This window comes from Xylocopa sonorina, chromosome 2, assembly GCF_050948175.1.
Source record: "Xylocopa sonorina isolate GNS202 chromosome 2, iyXylSono1_principal, whole genome shotgun sequence".
NCBI classification, from domain to species: domain Eukaryota; kingdom Metazoa; phylum Arthropoda; class Insecta; order Hymenoptera; family Apidae; genus Xylocopa; species Xylocopa sonorina.
Window position 1 is genome coordinate 12,201,038 of NC_135194.1, and position 21,682 is coordinate 12,222,719.

At 52.3% G+C, this 21,682-nt stretch overlaps 1 protein-coding gene across 7 annotated transcripts in view; it reads right to left on the bottom strand.

Annotated features, from left to right (window-relative positions):
* Positions 1–21,682, bottom strand: part of Sv (paired box protein shaven) — a 136,149-nt gene that overhangs the window by 17,449 nt on the left and 97,018 nt on the right. For 6 of the 7 annotated variants that reach the window (XM_076909892.1, XM_076909886.1, XM_076909889.1 and 3 more), the window contains 2 exons: positions 9,166–9,331; positions 4,794–4,991 (listed from right to left, as the gene is read on the bottom strand). In XM_076909892.1, the coding sequence (XP_076766007.1) occupies positions 4,794–4,991; positions 9,166–9,331 (364 nt within the window). Of the gene's footprint in view, positions 1–4,793; positions 4,992–9,165; positions 9,332–14,265; positions 14,789–21,682 lie in introns of those variants that run through there. The other variant, XM_076909890.1, reaches the window with a different exon arrangement.

Below are 21,682 nucleotides of genomic sequence, written 5' to 3' on the forward strand. Positions count from 1 at the left end.
TCGTCGTTGTCTTCGTTGTTGTGGTCGTGCTCGTTGTCGTCGTCGTCGACGTTCAACCCCTGAACGTCCGCCCTTTCTCTCTCCCTTCCTCCCTCAGCCGCCTGTTCGCCTCCTCCGCGTGGCCACCGCAGCGTCGTTTCCCTTGGTTCGACGTCGGGGACACGGAGGAGGATACCGTAATTGTAACTTCATTTGAGGCTAATTTCGACCGAGGGGGGTATGATGAAACGCGGTAATAATTGCGTTATCTAGACAAAGGACGGTTATGGATACGCGCCGCCGCCGCCACCGCCACCGCCGCCACCGGCGCAGCTCTCAACGTGGAGCATCATCCCTGGGATCCTACGGCCAACCCCGAGGGTGCTCCCGCTTTACGTAGGAGGGGTTTATCCACTCTCTCTCTCGCGCTTTGCCGCTCGTTCTGCAAATATGGCTGCTTTAACGAAACTTCACCGCGCGCCACGGTGCACCATATTGTTTCCCTCCGAAACCGCGCGTAAGGCTTTTAACTGGGGTCCACGCGAGCTTCTCGTTTTTCGTTCCTTTCTTAACAGCAGTTTTACATGCCCTTCGATTTGATCTGTTACTACTTGCGACAAGATCGTCGTGGTATCTGTCAGTTGTTGAATTAAAATGTTATACTGCTTGGTTAAATCTAGGTTCAACGGTAAAGATGGTTTCTCTGCTAGAATTCCTCTTAAGGCAAGACGTATGGAAAAAAATGGGGGACGCATCTGGGAAGGCAGTATAACCATAAAGCACGTCGACTGTGAGAAAAGACCGCGGAAGGTGGTCCTGGTTGTCCCCGTTGGAAGTCGACGGCGGGCAACGATTCGTCAGCCACGGAGGGAAAGACGATCCCTCCCGCGGAGTCGATGGAATGGTAAATAAGCCAGCCGGTAGGCAGGCGTTATTTATGGGGATGTAATTTAATAAGCGAATGATGAAGAAGGAGATACGCGGCGGAACGGCGGGTAGCGGAAAGCCGAAAGTGGCATGAAAGTAGCAGCGATCCCATTGGCCGCCCTTGTCTCTGCCGTCGCGGAGGACAACCGGCCATATGGCCTCGCACGGGGCCAGCCGCTCCTGCGCTCGAACCTCGCGCCGCCACGAGGTCCTTTTCCTGGGGGGTGCGAAATGATATGGAAGTAATGGAGCGCCTTCCACCGCGGGAGATTGACCCTGCGCGATAGCGGAAAAAGGAGAGACCGCCGCTCTCTCTACGTTCGCGATGACAGATTGATACAATTCCATCGAGAGATTCCGTGCGACAGATTTCCTGCCAACTGTTGTTGCCTTCGTTGGTCATTACGTCGAATTAAAGTTGCTGTTGAATGGCTGAGGGGGATGATGAATCGAGCACGGACGATCGCGATTTCGATTTGAAAGTTCGCTTATCCACCTGTTAAGTGGAGCTTGACTCACCAGAGGAGCGAGCAAGAGAAAACTAGACAGTTCCATCCGAGAAGGTATCAACCGCGGCGAGCAAACTCGTCGACCTTAGTTAACAGGTTAAGAAGTATCCTGGACGGTAAGAGATGATCCATGGATGGACCAACAGGAAGTCAAGGGAATAATCCTCCCTTAGACCCGCGCTATCGACTCCGTCGAAGCCGCAAGAAAGGGCGAGCGAGGCACACGCGAGGCCGTGACGTCTCGGGGGCTGCTAGGAGGAAACGAGAAGAAGGAGGCTGTGAAGCCGGCGTAAAGCCCTCGGGCGAACCTCGCTCCTTATCGATCTGCCCCTGAGACTTCCTCCGCGGCTGAAAGGAGGAAGGCGTCCAAGGGGTGAAACGCGGGGAGATAGAGAAGGACGGAGAGCCAGAGGGTTCTCTGTGTGAGCGTGTGTGCGTGCGTGCGTGTAAGATAGACCTCAACTGAGAGTTGGCTACTCGAGCGTGACTCCGCAGCCGAAGCCGAGCCTATCAATATTTCCTCCCGAAATCCACCGCGGTACCATCGCAGCAATTTCTCTCTTCTTATTTTCCACCTCTGCGGACCCTCCGTGGGTTCTTCCGTTCCTTTCTCCCCTCGATTTTCGACGTACAAATGTCTCTGGTCGTTCTCAGGTATCGTAAGCTCAAATCGAGCGAACGAAGCAAGAGTCGAGAAACGAGCGATGAAAGCCACGAGACTAGACGAGCCGAGAATTAAAGGAATCGCTGGATTTTGAAAGGAGCACGGCTCGCGAGGGATAGAACAGGGTCTTCAGTATAAATTCGCGAGTTAAGGAGTCGCAAGGCCACGAACGAAGAAAACGCCGGAGAAGAAAAGAGAAAAGATTGCTCGGTTGATTCAGCAAAGTAGAGGCGAGCCACGAAACGGTAACCGTCCAATCTTGGCGACGTTTTTCGCCTGTTTTTCCACGGCCCTCGATCCTGCGCTCCCACCCGGGAATATATATATATATATATATACGTATCTGTTATTTTTCGCGAAAGCCACTCCATTATTTCGTTCTCCTCGAGCGTTGGCTTTTTTTCCAGCCCCGGTCTCCGCTTCCTTTCTCTCCGCGGCCGTGTCCCCCGGTTCGCGGCCGGTCTCATTTCGAGGTGCCCCGGCAAAAGCAGGATAATACATTATATTAGCCGTATCATTATTTCTCCGTACGAAAGCTAGCTCGAAGCTAGAAAAACCGGGACACGCTCGTAACGGGAGAAATCCCGGCGCTGCCCGCAAACCTGTACCCTAATAATCCCTGGTTTCTATCTCTATCGCGGCGAAATCCTGGTCACCGCGTTCGGCTCGTCTTTCTTTCGCCATTTTGCGGTTCATCATTCCGTCCAACAGCTTTCCACTTTTTTCTACATCTTCAACATCGAATATTCCTATCGTTTCTCTGATAGTTTCTCAAAAGTCCGCAAGGTTAATTTCCATCGCGCGGCACCTTCCAAAGGACCCACCAAAGAACTGAGCGCGTTTTTTTCGCGCGAGAAACTTCCGTTACCCGTCGACGTCACGGTGTCACGATTCACAGGAGAATCCTGGTCGATTTTCGCGCGATCAATCGGCGCGAACAATCACTTAAGGGATAGAGGGGACACGTCCGCCTCGTCCCGTGCTTGCCAGGCAACGGAGCATCGAGCGACTTCCTATCCATTGCTCGGCGAACGGAAATACATTTACCTACACGTAGACAGGGAACGGAAGGTTGCGGGCGTTCACGGGAGTACGTGAGCGGGCGAAGCCAGGTCGGATAGGTGCATGTAGATAGCCAAGGCGGGTAGGTAAGTATCCGCGGGGTAAGTTTTTCCAGGCGATCTGCTCTCCGGATTCAGATCAATACCCGCCATCTGGGCCTTGGGTCGGGGGTGCAAGGATGGAAAAGGAGACGGTGGATGGAGAGAAGGTCGAGCGTGCCGTTAGACGGAGACGGGGCTAGAACGGCGGAGAGAAGGTGGAGGAAGTCACTCGAGCAACAAGCCGCCGCCGCACCCTCCGCTGCAATCCTAGACACATCGGGAACCTCGGCCAGAAAGCAATTCCTGTACCTACATACGGCCACGCTTTCACGCTGCCGTGACTATGACGACACCATCGACGTCGTGCTCGTGGAAAGAATGGAGATACGTGCGCGCTTCGAGGAAGTCCTCTCCAGCTTCTCGAACGGTCCTCGCGTCGAAATACTCTTGCATATCGACGCGTTGAGTGACAATAGGGTGATGGGAAATTAGAATGTCTCCGTGGTTTCTCTTCTTCTTCTTCTTCTTGTACATCTCTCTTTAGAGATACTTACAACCGCGAGCGATCAACCGCGTCACCGAGCGACGAACGCTCAAGCCTATCTGCTTCCGTCTAACGTGCCCCAAGTAATTTGCGTGCGTATCCATTAACACCCTTGGCCAGCCGGAAATCGCGTTAACGGATTTCACTTGCGCCAGCCAATTCGACGCGCATTACGCGCGATTACATTATCACTGCTGAAGCGAGCGGGGCGTGAGCGGGGCGTCAGATCGAGAGGGTGCGAGGAGACGGCGAAGTGGCCGCGCGCAGGGTGCGTCGGACCAAGCGGGAGATAAGGTCTTAAGTAGCGACTGATTAAATCTCGGGACATATGTGTGCCGATCAATGGTACCCTGGTGGTCCGTCTCTCACTCTCTCTCTCTTCTTCCTCTCTCCTTTCGTTCCCTCTCTCCCCATCGCTTCTCGTAGTTGCTCGAAAATGGGGATCCACTCGTTCGGTTCGCGCGGTGCTGATACGTCGTAATGCCGTCTCATGGGAGTTCGAACCCCCCTGTTCCACGGTGGCATCCCTTTGCTCGTGGATACTCGTGTTCGCAGCCACGCCACCCCTACCCTCTGTCTCTCTCCTCCTCGTTTTCTCTCAACGGCGTTGCTTGATCTACCGGGCGATGTAAAAACACTTGTATTAATCGGCTGGTCCCCGAAGGAACCTGCGAAAGGTCAATGGGATCGGGGTGACGGACCGGCTGCACTCGAGCTTATCACGATATCGCACAGGGGATGATCCTTGGGCGGGCCGTCGACTCCTCGGATAACTAATCGCTCCCATTGGCGATCGCAGCATATGGTCGCTCGCGCCCCTTCGATCGCTCCTTTCGATCGTTCTCCACGATGAATTTCTTCTTGTCTCGACGATCGCGTCGATTAACTCGTAGCAGAATTAAATCGTTTCGATTGGGGAGAGTTCGATTCGACGAAATCTTTCGCGGATCGTGTCTGCCAGCTGCTGTTTAAGGTAATGACAGAGTCTACTCTATCGAACGACGAGGACGAGAAATCGTTGACCGATTTCTCGGTGAAACGGAACGAAGGTGGACGGATGAACTCACCGGTTGATGGAGGACACGGATGGCACGTTGTCCTGCGAGCAAATGCCCTCAGCGAGCAATCGGTCCCTGATCTCCCACGCGAACATCGTTGGATTGTCCCTCTTGTAGTTGGCGATCGCCTCGACGACCGGCGGCGTCGCCACTTTGGGCTTCGAGCCGCCTATCACGCCAGCCTTGAAGCTGCCTGTTTCGTAATACCTGCGAACAGAAAAAGGAAACGGTCTCGATGGATCTGTGTCGCGATTCTGTTACGTTCCTCCGCGTTCGCCGCGATATCCGTGACTCTTCTGAATCGTTCATCCTATCGTCTACAATTTCCACGACAGAGAAACCTTCGCGATCGGTCAGAAATTCGATTCTCCTCATTTACATCCGTTTCTATCGCCAAAGTGTCGCATGCGATGTAAAAATAATTACTAAATAATCATCAAAAGGGTACGTATCGCTCTTGGATGGAGATGTGCATCGACATTGTCGTTTCCACCGTTGCGTAAGAGAATCGAAAAGGACAGCGCGCAGTTTACCCTGTTTCCCCTCCATCGAGCAGAATCAAAGGATAAAAGGCAGAGGAAGAGCGGCCCGCGGGAACGATCGTTTTTCCCGCGACGGCCGGCCAACGTCGGAATAACGAATCGCCGTCCAGCGGCGCGTCAACGACCGGCTGTTTTAAAACAAACGGCCTCTAACCCCCCGCTGTCTCTCTCCCACTCCCGGAACACCCGTTCGCCCGTTCTCTCCCTCTTCTTTCGTCCCTCCTACCAGCCCTCCCAGCTCGTGTACGCGCGCCCGCGATCCCCGATCGCGATTGGCCCGCCGTGAACGCGCCCTTTGTGCCTAATTAGTTAAATAATATCTTCGCTGGTGCTTAAATTCAATTAAGCCCGGAAAGCCCGCAATAATGGTCCGCTTGTGGGCCGCCTTGATGGATGTGGGTCCGCCGCCCGGCCGTCGACTCATGCCCGTTCGAATGCCGGCCAATTTTGTTTGCGCTCCACACCGCCACCCCGTTCCATCCCCTGTCGCGTTCGCAGTGTTCGCATCGAGACGTAGAAAAACTTGGGTTTGCTATGAACACTGCGAGAGACACGGAATTGATCGCGAGACACTTCATAGAACGAGGGGTTTATTAAAGATAGCAAAGTATTATCTCGCGCGACTGCTGGTTTGGAATGACTGATTACTTGGAGATCAGGTTTGTCCGGAAATAATGACTAATGTCTACGTACGCGAGTATCACGTATCGTGCGTTGCGCTGGTAATTAGTGGGATTACTTTCCGCGTGATTCATGCCGAGTCGAAGCGTGAGAAATTGATTCGCCGTGGCTCGACACTGCGGGACTGGTAATTCGACGAAGAAACAAGCGATCCATCGGGGGGAACGGACAGAACTGACATTTAAGAGTTATTCTTTCGACGTTTCTTATTGCGAGCGATGATACATGTATACGCACGAGAGTGGACCAAGGAGTACTGCTGTACGCTGTTCACTGGCCTGTCTGACCACGATAGTCTGCTCGATCTGCTCACGCGACTGACGATCGTTTCGATTCAGATTCGTCACGAGAATACTAATGGAGACCTCGACTCTATTAGCAGTGGGCTGGCAATTCGCGTTGTTCTATGTCGTTAAATCGTGTCAGGATCGTCGAGCGATGTTTCATTCGACGATATCCACCCCAGGCAAAAAACGATCGCTGGTGGAACCTGTTACAGTCGAGGGCATAGAGGAGGGTTCCCTTAAACGATCGCGGCCGTGTCGCCCCGCTTCGAAATTATTACGATTATATCTGGCGTAAAACCCTATTCCAGGTCCACATGGCGGTGCTCGCCACCCCGTTTGTCCCTCCTTGTTCCGCCCCCACCGTGAAATACCCATTACGTCGCGCGATTTTTGAAATCGACCCACGCCGCTACCGTTCAACCCTACGCGCGTTAATTTCCACCCGAGTTGTCGATAGACCGGGGTCAATCGCATTCAGTCCCACCTCTTCCCTTTTTTTTTTACGATAATAGCGCTGTTTAACGTTCGCGTAGCCCGTGGCGGACCTCGCCATTTGGCTGTTTCAGTCGCTCGAGCAAATCGTTGCCGGTTTCCTCGAAAACGTCCTAAAAATGCGTCTACCACCGCGCATCCGGCGCGATAAAGTACTCACGGTGGAACAGAGCAGGTTGGTCGCGAAGTTTTCAACACCGTCTCCACTGAACTTTCACCTAGACGGGAACCGTCGTTTCCGTTTCGTTTGTGCAGACGCGTCGAGATCGTCGCGATTCCGCGAAAAACCGGCAGCCAAGCCGTCGCGACGTATCAGTGGCGCGTGACTGCGTAAAGCTTGGGTGTTAACAGCGTCTTGTCGTCGGAGTTTGGGGCCGTTTTCGTCGCAGTTTCGTCGGAAAGAATAGCTGTAAAGTCTTTGCCGTGGCTTGTGAAGTCGCAGCCGTGGTAACAGTGGCGACGACCAGGTCGAGAGTACGGTGTCGTTTGGAACGACAGCGAGAGTTGGCAAAAAATTCGATGCTTGAGTAATAAATTTTGTTAATCGCGTTGTTGTAGAGTATCTATCGAGCAAGCTTCTTTACTTCTAACGGAATGCAACTCAACGGAATGGAAGTTACGTCCGCGTCAACCGGTGGTTTCTAAATTTCAATCGAGCGCCGGTTCGTTCTAGAAAAAGCGAGAAGTGCCGCGGAAAAAAGTGAGCAGTTGCTCCATCTCGGTCAGCTTAATTTATTCGAACCGTTTTTTGAATAAACGATTAGGAAATCGATTGCGAAACCGGTGGCCGTTCAACCGCGTTTTCTTCGCCAGCTTTTGATTCACACGTCGGCCGCGACCAAAAGGCAGCGACTGCAGCGCGACTTATCGATCCGATCGGCCGTAAATCCGTTGAAAAATAAGTGCGCCAGTCGACGTTAATATACCTGTTAATTTCTGCTCATAACACATTGCCGTTTAATACCGTCGCGCGATAAATCGTTCGGGCATCGTGCACGTTTGATTAAAATCGTCCGGGATCCACGATTAATTGCGAGGCCACCGGCAATTTCCTCTGAATGAATTTCGCTAATTTTCCACGTCGAACTCGTCCACGCTAGAAAATACCTATATCGATCCTGTCGATTGCCAAGGAACGAACATTTCCGCCGACACTCGTTACCAGCGGGTCTCCAAGTAGAAACGCCATCTAATGGTCAGACTTCACTGAACGATCGCTCTCCTCGGGTGATCGAATCATTTGTAACAATTGCAAACGAATCTTAGAAAAAAAAGCTACTAAACATCATGAAAACGATACTTCCGTCCCCAAGCGTGACCAATCGAGGCACAGATATCAGCCAAGGGTAATAAACTAGGAAAATTCGATTCGCTTGGTATTCAAACGAGAGAGACAGCGAAATCGAAGGGATGGTAACTCGAGAAGAAGCAAAAGTAGTAAATAATCCAGCCAGCCTATTGTATAGACGCGGGATATACGTGAAAGAGCGAACTATATGCGACAATGATATTCCAGCGGCAGGGACGTATGACATTCGGGCCATCAAAACGGCACGAGGCCACCCGTTACGTAACGCGGGGCGGAGGGTGGAAAAAACATGGAAACCGCATATCGTCGCACCCGCCAGCACCCCCCGGACCGTGGTGGAAAGGGGGACGGTTCCTTCCTTCCGGCGTCGCAGTTTCGTCCCCGGGTTCGTTCTCCTCGCGGTCCTAACAGCGTCTTTAATTAAATCACTCTCAGACCAGGAATAGTATACTTTTTTTTTTCTTCCGTCCGACTCCTTCTGGCCCCTATTCTCCTCTCCATCTCGGTCCGTTCCGCCCTTCAGCTCCTCCGCGTCCCTCCGCGTTCGAGCGTCCTTGGCCATCTCGAACGCGCGGAAATTACGGCGTTACGTCTGCCAAGGGGAACTTGATCCTCCGCTAAATCATTCGCGCCACCGTGTCACCCGGTGCCTTTTGCCTCCCATCGACGAATTAAACAGTCCGCCGGATTGGAACTGTCCCCTCTGTCAGCCGTGAAATGCGATCGTCGAGGAGGAAAGGGTTTCTATTTTCTCTAGAGTCTCTTCGTCGAACAATTTCTAATCTAGCTGTCCATCGAGTGTCATTTCCTTTAGAGATTCCGCAAAGTGTAGGATGCTCTGAACATTTCAACTCCTGTTTGGAATATACTCGAAATTTGACGCGTCCTCGACGGGTACGTTTCGCGAAACGATTCGATTCACGTGGTGGACGAGCGAATCGACGGAGGAAATGCTCGTAGGAGGAAAGAGGGGCAGAGCGAGAGACGCTCTGGCTGTTGGGGGTTGCGGTTGTAACGGATACGGGCGTGGGGGTCCCTGGATGGCGCCTGTACCCGGTGTCGGTACTCACCTCGACAGTATCTTGGATACACAGCCGTGAGATACCCTGAGTTGTCTGGAAATGTCGCACGGTCGGACGCCGCTGTGCGCTAGCTCGACGATCCTCTGCCTGACTACATCCGGTAGGGGCCTTCCGTTCACGAAGACACCGCCGAGCTGGTTAACTCCGCCGTGGCCTGGAAAATGGAAATCGATAACGCATTAGCCGTGGGGGCTACCGTTCCGCGTCGAGGCCGAACTTCCGCGATCGTTCGCCGTGAAAACGCGACGCTGACCGGGTCCTGTCACCTACGCCCTTGCGCGCGTCGCGTTCCATCGGTGCTTTACGATTACTCGCATCGATTTCTTTATTTCTAAGGGAATGGAATATCTTTAAGTAATTACACGCTCGTTCGTTCGAGGCAGGCAATGATTCTCCATCGAACTGAAAGTAGACGTTGCTTGACTATCTTCTTTTTTATTTCGTACGTCCAAATCGTGCGATACAACTTTCACAAAAATAAATACTCTAGACTCCCCATTCCACTTTGCGAATAGCGTGTAGTCGATGCTATACACACTCCACTTAGAAACTCTAATTATCACCGTTCGATCAATATACACGTGCGAAGACGTTTTCTGTTTCCCAAACGCCCCTCGTCCAGGGTAGACAGCGCATTTGCTAATAATGGAAGCAACGTGTTTCACATCATTCGATTTTCCAACCGACACAACTACGCTCTCGAGGCGGCTTTATTTTCGCGCGTTACAGCCGCCTAACGCGATAACTTCGATCTAATATCGTAATGGAGGGTCCTGGACCGCGACATATGTCCTCGTGTACGAGCCAGTGCACCGATGATTCGATGATCGCCGTTGTTTCTAACCCCTGCCACGGCCAGCCCTGTCACGCTCCGCGAGACGAGCCCAGCGAGCGATTCTTCGACCCCGCGGACGCTTCACGCCTGCACGAACGACTTCTTCTTCGACGACGCGTTAATGCAGATCGCAGTGGCCCGTCACGGGAACGAAACAGTCGCGATAACGGCTGGCGGTTCGATTCAACGTGCTCCAGTAACGCAGTCGAGTATAACAGCCCCGATAGGAATCTTCTTGTTGTCGTGTCCGCGCGGGACAGGACTGTTCTACTAGAAAATTAATTCGAGATTTGTCTCGCGACCGTTCAGCTTTCACGTGACATTGAGAGCGCGGGTTTCTTTGCCGTGGATTATCGCCCGCGATCGTATTTTACGTGTGTCGTTACTTTTTCGTAGGCGCGATAGCGTAACGAGGGGTTATAGGAGTGAACGATTGATGGGCGCGTGCATATTTCTTTCCACCGCCGAATTGATGGCGTTCGGTTGCTTCAGGATAGCGCTCGCCAGCCTGTTTCGAATACTGAATAATTACGTTCCAGATTGCTTATCGCTCTTGTATCACAGAGTGAAAACTCTCGATTTGCATTGTAGAAAAATCTAGTTAACAATTCTCAACTTTCCAATTCCTTGGCTCGCGAAAACTTCGCTAACAATCGTGGAGAACGCGAGAATCGTCAAAACCGCTTTATTCCTACGAATAATCGAGATCAAAATTAAAGGAACAGACAAACGTCTCTGCACTCAGACGTCGAATTAAAATCACCGTTCGAATTCTTACCGATCGATCGATGGCAATGTGAACAAACCACTGCGACAGGATCGATCGAATCCTCTGTCCGCTCGTAACGACCCGCGCGCGGACACGCGGATAAGCGTGTACTCGGAACAATCGTCGGTAATTACCGCGATGAACCAGCCATTCCGATCAGAAGCGTCATTGTTACCGGAACGGGGCGCGCCGCGGCGCGTGAACCTCCGATTCGCCTCTTTTTCCCTTTCTTCCACCCCGCGGGCGTAATCGTATCGGCGATCTCCGCGCAGCAAGACAATGAGGGATCCGCGATCATTACCAGAAACGATACGCGCTTTCCGGTCGCAAATCAATTCGCTCTCGCGTTTATGGTCGCATCCCCCGCGGCGCGGCCGGTAGCCAGGGGGATGCACGAGCGGGGATCACGGCGGCGGCGGCAGTGCCACCGGCAAAAGCACCATGACCACCCTACGCGCGGCTCACACACGCCGTCACGCCTGCTGACCGCAACTATACGAGGGCCCTCGGTTCTAGGGCCGTGGCAACCACCCCCGGAGGCCGAAATCCGGGGCTCTGCCAGCGCTACGAATTGCCGTGCCGTTGCTGTTCCCTGCCACCGCGCCGCACGACCTTATTATCGTGTATCTACTCGTTTCTACCCCGAATCTACGTCTGCGTTACGGAATTGACGTTTCGCCCGCGTCGCTGGGGGTGCTGGTTAATTAACGTTAGCTCTGTTTATGCTTGGCTCTCGTTTCGGAGGTCTGTTGTTCGAGCGATGGGATCGTCGCGAGGTTATTTCTCTTTGGGAGCGGCGCTCGGTAAAGTGCTTGTAAAAGTGAAGTAAAGTACCGTTGAAGTTCGATTAAACCGTCCTAGTGTCTGGTCCACGATCTGAACCGTGTCTTCCAGCATCGTTCGCCCAGTCCTCGTGCCACCGATTCGTATCATCATCCGCGGAACTTTCTCACAGCGTATTACCATGCGCGACGGGTCCGTTCACGGGTTAATCGAACGTTTATAGGCGTTTCGACTCGCCGCCGGAGAAAGCCGTCCCGTTTCCTAATCCCATCGCGTTTACTGCTAGCAGCAAGAACAACAATGCAAAATAAGTCGACCTGGCTGCCCGTCGAGCTGACGCGGACCGTTTCCGGGCCCGCCACGCTTCTCATCGACGATCCATTAACGCGTCCGCCGTGAACGTATCGCGGTAATCTTCACGGCTCGTTTTAACCACCGTCGCGGACCAGTCGGCTGGTACCACGCGAACAGATCGCGATACGGGGACAAACACCGTTCGCAATTAGACACACTCGGTGAACGGTTAATCGCGTTATTCGAAGGGAACCAGCGGGACGAACGAAGTCGACGACGATGTCTTCGCTTTTTCTGGTATTCGCGGAGGAAAGACACGCGCGCGCGTTTGAATGGCGACGCGCGAGACGAAGGAAGAGGGTGGAACACGGAGGGGATGCAGCGGGTTAGGTGCAGGAACCGCGCGTATGATATAGATTCCAGAGTCGGTCACACGATATTTCTTCCAGCAGCTTTGTTCCTGTATTACATTACGGTCTGACGTTACGTGTTGCCTCGCGTACGCAGTAAACACGCTGGTCTTTATTACTCTCGACCGGTTGAAAAATGGACGGGAGAACGCGGTACCAGCGAGCTCCATTTTTGCTGAAATTCGCTGCGCGATCGGTCGCTGGGTTTAATTCCAGTGCGACACGGGAAATTATAGTCGCGCAGCGTTCCCTCGTAAACACTCCGCCCAGTAATAACGATACGTAGATGAATTATTAGTAAAATGTGTAAATCAACCGGTAGAAACTATACTTTCGAGACGCGTGGCCTAGTTCTGAGCTTTGGAAAAACTAGCCGCGATTACGTCGAGCTACGTGTACAGATGGGAACGACGGTTTTTCGTTCATCCATCGCAGGATCGTCGACCCGAATTTTTCCCCCTTGGAAACGTCCAGCGGATTCCGCGGCAATTACACGGATAATTTTGCCCGTTCAATGAAAGCGATTGGCGGGCTGGTTCCGCGGAACGATTCGGCTGCGATGCGCGCGCGTTGACCGCGTCGTTCTTGTTAACGTTTCATAATTATTATCACGCCGTTAGTTCGAACGGAACCGGCATCGCTGCCTCGATTGTCTCCGCTTCGAGCCGCCAGCCATTAATACCATTAATAATTAATACCATCAAAAAGAAGAAAAAAAACCAAGAGAATAAACCGATACACGACCAGGAAGCGTAAGCTTATCTTTCGTCACTTGTCGATTCCTTTTTCGCTGGTTTCACACTTTTCTGCCTTCACGCGCGATTACGCCGGATACGCTTCTGAAGTCGTCCCAAACGATTTCCGATCTCTCGACCGCCGTACACGCGCGGAAGCGCGCAACACGGTCCCACGATTCGACCCGGTTTAACCCCCTTTTTTTCTCCCCTCGCGGATCGACCGATCCACGCGAACGGTTTTGAATTTCTCCTGAATCGACAGTACAGACTTCTTAATCGTCGCGGAAAAGAAAGCGAGAGAAAACGAGAGTAGCCACCGGAGGATCCTGCGGCTGGCGGTTTCCGTCTGTTTTCGGTCCGCGTACTCTTGGATTTTCGTTGTCGAGCGTTCTGTTACGCGATCGACGAGGTTTCACTGGCCAGTGTAGACGAGAAGAGGGAAAATTGACGAGGAGGGAGATGAACGATCTCGCGAGTGGTTCCTACGCAGATCGCTGGGACTGCAACCGATTACGGTCTCGTTTTTTATCGTCCGCGGTACCGCTAGCGGTACCGAATGAAGGTCATCGGATTTCTTGCTCCCGCACTCTCGTTTGCGCTAAGACGACAAATGCAGGATTTGTCGCCGAGCGGAGCGGATCGTCGCTCGGCTTTCGTGTCTCCGTTCCACGGACCGCTTAATCGGGCAGAAAACCCCGGGAGAAATCGATTTTTTACGCTAACGGGCCCGCTCTCACGATCGACGGAACAGAGCTGATCGATTTCTTCCAGCCGCGCTAAAATCTATATCGTTCTGTTATTTCGCGTAAAAACCGGCGACGTTTCGCGGTTTCTTATCCAGTCTCTTCCAATCCTATTCTACATCAGCTAGCTAGAGGAATCAATCGCTCGAATATGAATATTCAATTACTAATTCAACCCAGATAACGTCTCACGTATTTTAACCCTCTGCGGTTCGATCTCGAACGCTTCTATCATTACACGAAAATTATTTTCTTCTGTCATCATCCTTACGATCGTTCCTGTTACTCGTTCCTAATTTTCTCACGTCGAAACTCGAGTATAAAAAGAAGAAAATTCCTGTATATGTATGTCACGAAATAATCGAAGGGTACCAATCTCGAAATCTTCCTTCGAACCACAAAGGGTCGAAGCGAGAACCAATGAGAATCTCATCTCATCCGCAGAGCTACAGAATCTCAGTTAAACTGTACTGTCGAAACAAAATAGAAGAGAGGATTGCACGTGTCGTCAGCTTACAGGTGTAATATTCCATCATATTCTGATTGTAACGATAGGCGGTGCTGAGGTCCATCGTTGCCCCTCACCAGCCGACGGCCGTCGGCTGTGGGAATCCAGGTGGTTCCTCTCGCCGTTCGTGGATGATGTGCGTGGATGAACGTGTGAAACGGTCGCGAAAGGACCTGGCCGGTCCTATTGACCACCGACGATGACGGCCCTCGCACGGTCCCAGCGGCGGTGGCTCTCGTCTCTTTTTTTAACGGAAGCCTCCGGGGTCAGTCTATGGCGCGGCGGCACAATGACTGTCATCAGGAGCGTCTTTGTGCCGGACGACGGGTGGCTTCGTCGAGCACCCGGTCGGCCGTCGCTTCATCTTCGTGAATCGGGAGCTGAATCCTCGTCCGTCGGGAATGGAACTCTATCTACGAGACACCTACCGCCCTTCGAGTCTGTTCTCACTGCACTCGCGACATCACTGAATCACACAGAACCACGAGCCGTACATACTAAAGAATTTTCTATCGAGTCCTCGAAAGGGTTCTCGTACCTCTTCATCGTTCGTTTGGTAGATCAGACGAGGAGCTGGTTCCTTGGAACGGTTCTTCTTTCGAATGTATCAGATGAATAGCGCTAACGAGTTCTAGATCATCGTAGATTTAAGAAGAGAAAAATCGTAGGAGGAAATACTATGCGACAAAGGGTAGCTTTAGTCACTGCACACTGTTTCTCGCCAACAACACAGTTTCCACTTCACCGTATCCAAAAGAGGTTCACTCGAGATCCCATCGACGTTCACTTATCGATGTAACGATGGTACCGGAAGACGCACAGAAACCATCGTTTCAAACGACAGTCGAAAACAGTCCACTAAAGTCGATTACATCGACGGTTCTCAAGAAGATTCCATCTCGTCTTCGTCCATGTTCACTATCCACGATTCTCGAGCCAAAAAACGATCCAACCACCACAGCGATACGTATGTATCTTCGACGAGCGAAAAATCAAGCGAAAGTAGCCCCGATTGTCCGCAGTCTGAACGCGGCGAAAACAACTCGCCCCCTCGAGAGGAGAACAGCACGTCGACGGAAGCCCGTCCCAAGAGCGGAGCAGGCAAAAAAGGGTTCTCGGTCACGTCCGACTCTCGTTATCGTTATCAGCCGCGGTGACACGGTGGCTGGACCCCAAAAAGCGGCACGGTCGTGCGGGTAACAACGACGTGAAAGCACGAACGAGGCTTCTGGCGACGGTGCACACGTGACTTCGCCGAAGCTTTTCGACCCCCGCCTCTATCGTCGAGCTTTCATCCCCACGCGGCGCGCAACCCCGCCTTTTTGCATCCCTCGGTCAGCATCCAGCCGGCGGGATCTGCACGAGGATTGGCTGGGAGCCGGATCACGTGCGGACGAGGTGGGGCGGCTCTGCGACGCGGGGTTTCTACGGAAACGGCGGCAGCGTCGCGCGGGATAACGTCGTTATTGGCATCCACCGCCGCGGGACGAAGAGGCTGCGTCACGCGAGAGGAAGACGACCCGATCGGGAATGGAAGAGGCAAAGGTTGCGAAATAAACGTTCGCCGGCTGGTCTACCGCCAACAGTCCCACGCGAAATCACGCGGCGCACACCCCCGTGAGCACTGCTTATTCATGAGCCCTGTCCCTCTACGGGTGGTTCTCTACCTTCCACTCCTTGGATACGATGTCTCGCCTTATCGATTTTATTTATTTAACAGTTTCCCTTTGTCGCTCCAGTTCTTCCGGCAGGACCCGTCTCGCGGTACGTCAACGTTCGACCACCTTGTCAGGACGTTTTCTCGCGCCCGTCCGCTTGGATCGGGGGTGTCACCATCGAACGCGAAGGTTTCGCGTTCAACCCTTTGCACTTTCACTGAACCCCTTTTCTCCTCTTCTTCTCGATCACTATCCACGATCGTTATCCTGACTAACTTTCGAATAAAAAACCAATCGATGTCAGGAACGATCGCTCGAAATCTTTAAGGATCGTCACGATCGAGCGATCGTTTCTCAATAACCGTTCGGATCACCGAGTGTCGCGGCTCGCGGGAGACAGTATCGATCTCAGACGCGGCTAATTACGAGACTGATTACGTCGCCGGGACAAAATACCGTGGACACTGGCGATAGTCCGTGGAGGCGCGCGAAAAGGTGGATGAGGGAGGAAAGGGCTAGGAATCCGCAAGTAACGCGTGTCACTAAGTGGGGAGGGAGCCAGTATAAAGGTGGGGGGGCGAATATACTGGTTTACAAACTGCGCCGCTGCTCTCCGCGGACGGGATCGCTCGGATACTTTTCCTTGGGAACTCGTGCACCGGCGAGCGGCGTAACATTTACGGTAATCTATAGATGCTTACTCGCCGGAAGAAACTTATCACTTTTATGCCGGCTATAACTCGAAAGTTTGCCCAATGCGCGATGCATTCCAATTACCCTTCAGCGGGATCGAATTACTCATCCCTGGGCCAGGGCGATTTTTGTCCCCGCCCGAATTACTGCGCCCGCCCGGTATGCGGGCAAACTTTCCCGGGGCTCGCATCCGAATTTATGGCAAGGGTTTGACCGCGATCCAGATCGGCTCTGGACGAGGAAAGGAAAAAATCTCGCAGCAACGGCGCTCGAAACTTCAGAGACATCTCTCTCGAGGAGGACTCTCCTCCGTTCTCTTCGATTTAACCCCCTCGCGTCGCTGTATCGAGTCATACTCGCGGTGTTCGCAACTGTCGAAGCTTCTTAACTCTTGCGAGACGAGTTTCCTTTTACTCTGTCACTCGAAGAAGTTTCAATATTTTGCAACACTTCAAAACTGTTGACGTTTGACTAACACCTAATACAATCAACGGTAAAACGGTAAATAGAATGGTTTCCATCGGAGCCCAGGAAACTCAGATCACAAAATAGGAATTCTGCAGACAGTATTAAAATCAAGGAAACCTGTCGACCGATAAATGGTGCGTGAAACAGACCCAATTGGCAGGGTGGGTGCGGAGGGGTAAAAAAGTGTATCGAGACCCGTGGAAAGAAGCTCGCGGGCCAGAGAGAAGAGGAGCAGACAACGAAGGGGGCCTCCCCACCTATCTAAATGTTACCATGGCTGGGAAGCTCGCTGCGACTCGGATCAGCCGGAAGGTGCGGTCAGCCATCGGCGTCGGTGGGACCGCCGCTGGGCCGCGAATCTCACAAGGGTCCGGTTTACATTCGAGTGCGTTCTTTCATGACTCCTTTCTTCGTTTCATTCCTACGATCCGACCGGGACACGAGCCTGTCGTTCCTCCTCCGCCGCCCTCCACCGTCGACATTAGATACGTGAGATCGGGAAATGTGCGCGCGCGAGAGCGTTCCGACAGGAACGCTCAGTGTCGTTGCGCAACGGCCCGTGTGTATCCGACACTCGACGTAGCCGCCGGGGATCCCGTAATTTCCTAGCCGGCCGATTCTGCGTTTTCGATTGTCCGCCACGCTGGGATCGATTGCACGCGGACACCGCATCCTGTTACCACGGCTACTTTTTAACCTTCGACGGGGCGAGCGTTGTCGCAGACCGAAGGATTGGCTTCGCGGCCCCTGCGAGGAGCAGGGGAAGAATCGTGCTTGAGAACTGTACTCTGATTAGTCGTTTTTTTCATTGATACGAGAGGTTCGTTTCGATGTTGATTGTTGATTTTGCATAGTCTCTGAAAGTGAATCGAGATGCGCTTAGATACTTCTTATTATGATTTTTATGATATGAATTGATCCTTTGTACAGACTCTAACTTCGACTGAAATCTTTCTAAACCACTCTCCGAACAAGTCCCTCGCCCCACGCAGGCGACTTCTCTTTTCCCCTATGAAAGAACCCTCGAAGGAATCCTTGGTTCACCTGCGTCGCGATCCCATTGAGCAAAGACTACCCCGCGGCACGAGGATCCATTCGTCATTATCGTGTCGACCCGCCTAATCTCTGGAGGATCTAGCGAGATTACGCTTTGGCATATCATTTGCGTTGAACGAACGAACGAGCGGCCAGGCCCGCGTTGACGGGCAATATGTCCTCCAGATGAGTGCGCACCGCCGACGCGAGAATTCGACTCGAGTTTAGGGGAGTTCCTCCGCGGTCGTACTCGTAGTTTCGCTTGGGATACGCCGCACGAAGTGTTGCACGAGCTGCGATAGTTGTTGCACTGTGCGAGGGGTGGGCAGATGCAGATGAGCCAGCGACTACGGGTGCATCGATCATTGGGGGTTGCCTCGCGTGCTCTTGGACGGCTAATCGGTAGCTAGGAGCACCGCCATCCTTCCTAATCCGTCGGATAACCACTGTATTAATCTGATTTGTCATAGACAAGACGGGTGACTCGGGGTCTGCGGTTTGCACGATCTTCGCTTCGTGGTTAGTCTGGATATTTGTATTCAGTGTAGATTTTACGAAATGTTTTTAACGAGAGAAAAGGTAATTCGAATAAATTAATATATCTCGTTACCCAGAAGTGGTCGCAGGAGGAAAATTCATTTCATTTTTCTGTTAAGAAGCCGCGAGCCGCTGCTTTGAAATGCGGAGACTCTTCGGAAAAACATGCGATAAAAGTCTATCCGCGGTCGTAATTTCATTAGCCACCCCAATTAGAGTCCCAGAAACGTCGCGGTGGTTTCGCGAGAATTATTTTTCTGTTTGCCGTCGCGCGGACGGGAATAATGGGTCTCCGATGAGAATCTCGGTTCGAGGCAAAAAACAGCCAGTCCGTGGCCGAAAAGCCAAAAAAGGCAGGGCAAAAACAAAAGCCGTTAAAACACCGGACGAATTTATCCCCCTGTTGGCTGGCCGCTCTCGAAACCGCAAAAAACCCGGAGTGCTCTTCGCGAGACCGCGCCACGAAATTCGGTAACTATTCCGCAAAAGATTAACCCCCTAATCGTGTTACCGTGGCACGACGGTGGAAGGAGGACGGAAGAGGGGCAGAGAGAGAGAGAGAGAGAGAGAGAGAGAGAGAGAGAGAGAGAGAGAGAGAGAGAGGTGGAAAAGGGTCGTGGGACGAGGAGATGGAGGCGGGCGATAACTTACGAGATTTGATGTAAATAGCACACTTACTTATTCGCCAGTGTCGCGCGGCGCAAGTTAAAAATACGGAGGCCAAGGTGAGGGATACGCCTGGGGATGGAACGGGGTGCGGGAAAGTTAGACGGACGTAGGGCAGAAGGAAGGAGAGAGCCGAGCGAGCATGGGGTGGTTGAGAAAAAGAAGGAGACAGAGAGGAAGTGACTTTTTTGCGTAATGAAAGCAATCAATTCAAGTCCCTGGCTGCACCGTTCTCCTCGTGGTAAGGGAGAGAATCGTGCTCCAGCTTTCCTCCTTCTCTGACGTTTCTTCTCTCTCTCTATCTCTCTCTCTCTCTGTTACCGCGATCCTCTACCGGCTAAGGGCGGAAAAAAAAGGAAGCCTGGTAGGGGTAGTAACTCAGTCTCGCCTCGGCTCGCCGTGCCACCCTCTTTCTCGCCGCCCTAACAGTGGCCGGACCACTTTTGTAGTCATCATAAAATGCCCTGCTTTCAAGTTCCGACGATTGCTACTCTCCTTCTCTTTTTTCCACCCTCCGCGCGGTCTTTTTCTAACATCGACCCTCCCATTCGAGGGTAGTGCGGCGGTAGGGAATAACGAAGTGGTGAGTTCAGGAGGAGGCAGGGCGTGGAGAGGGCTCGCAGGGAGGTGGAGAGCAGGTTAATCCTGAGTATTTTCCAGGCGCACGATGGGGGTGGGCGCGAGTGCCCTTGGCGCGGGGTGTGGGTACCTCTTTAAAACAGCACTAAAGTATCGTTAATCTTGGTGGGGGTGGCTCTTACTTTCGCTGGGACAAACTAGTTAGACACATCCGTCTGATACAAAAATAAATTACGATTCGCCCGCGATACGTCTTCCCTTGGTTTGCTTGCGGACGCGCTCCGCGATTTCTTCCTCCCCGCCATTATCGGGGTGTGATTATCTTTTTTCCAACAAAATTACATCTCGCCAAATGGGAGAAAGAACGTAAACGCGACGACTGCCACTCGCTGCTTAACGTACGCGTGTCTATTGGAATGCGTGTACGTAATTTTAGCTTGAAATGTTGCTCGACGACTCACGGTCGAATCAGTGGGATCTCGATAGAAGTGGAAAGAAATTCGAAACGAAGGATACGATAAGCAGCGCGGAATATCTGGTAAATGTTACGAGAATGGAATCTCCCGATGATAGACGGAGTCTCTGTCACCCCGCGGGAAATGCTAAATGTCAAACACACGGGCCACCCCCGTCCCCAGGGGAGCTAAAGGCCACAGCATCATAATATGATTACGCGCTGTCCGTCATCCCCTTGTTTAGACGCGATTACTGCGCGGTGCGTGCGGATTTACGTGAGACTCGGCGACAAACAATTCGATTCTCCTCTGGCAGGGCCCCCGTGACGGGGACCGCCGTTCCGCGCGGGCTTAATTAAATCGAAAGATCTGACGTGACCGGTTTAATTAACCGGCCACCGCGAAAATGTGAAAATCATCGATGGTATCGGCCGCTGGATTAGGCTGAAAAACGCGTTCAACCAGCACGAGGCTATAATCGACCGGCTGATAATCGTAGTGGTGCAATTATATGGAATGAATAAAAAACTCGCGTCTTAACCAACACCACGATTTCACCGTTCACTGCCGAGGAAATGATATACAAGTTGTTCGATGGTATTAAATAGGAAAGCGTCTGACCCGCTCCACGATTCTCAGTGGATCGAGCGGAGTGGAATAATCCTGCGCAGGTCAGACCGACTGTGGAGAGTTCTAGCGACTGATTTCACCGATTTTTGCCGGCGATTAAAGCGATTAGGTAACGAGATCATTCGATATTGCGTAAATAAATGGCTGAGAATGAACTTACCGTGGAACGAGACTGGGGATTGTACGCTTGGTCGCTCGCTTCCTGGCTGATTATGACAGCCATTGTTCCACGTATCAATCACGTCTATTATCACGGACATCGCCGTTTTTTGGCCGAACAACAGCTCGTCACTTAACGATAAACTAGGAAAGTCTTTCACCGGTGACCCGTTCATTCGCAGACCGCTTTCCTTCCCTTTTTGGCCACGAACGTTCGCCTGCCGCGTCAGCCTGTTTCCGTATCATCCGTCGCACGGGTCGCGAGACTAGCACGATCTGGTTATTCAATGGGTAGTCATGTCTCAGGATTCAACGGCAATATTTACTATTTACGCACGTGTCTTTCGCTCGACCGAACTTTGCCGTGGCCTATAGTGGCTACGATCATCATCATTTGTATTTGATATCGTTAACAGTGTTTACGCTCGTTGATAGGGATCTCAGATTAATGAAGATTAACGCGGGCCTACGCTCGTGGTAGGGGAGAATTTTACATATCCGCACCATGTCGAGTAGTTCTCGTCTATTTAGCAGTCGCTCGTTTTA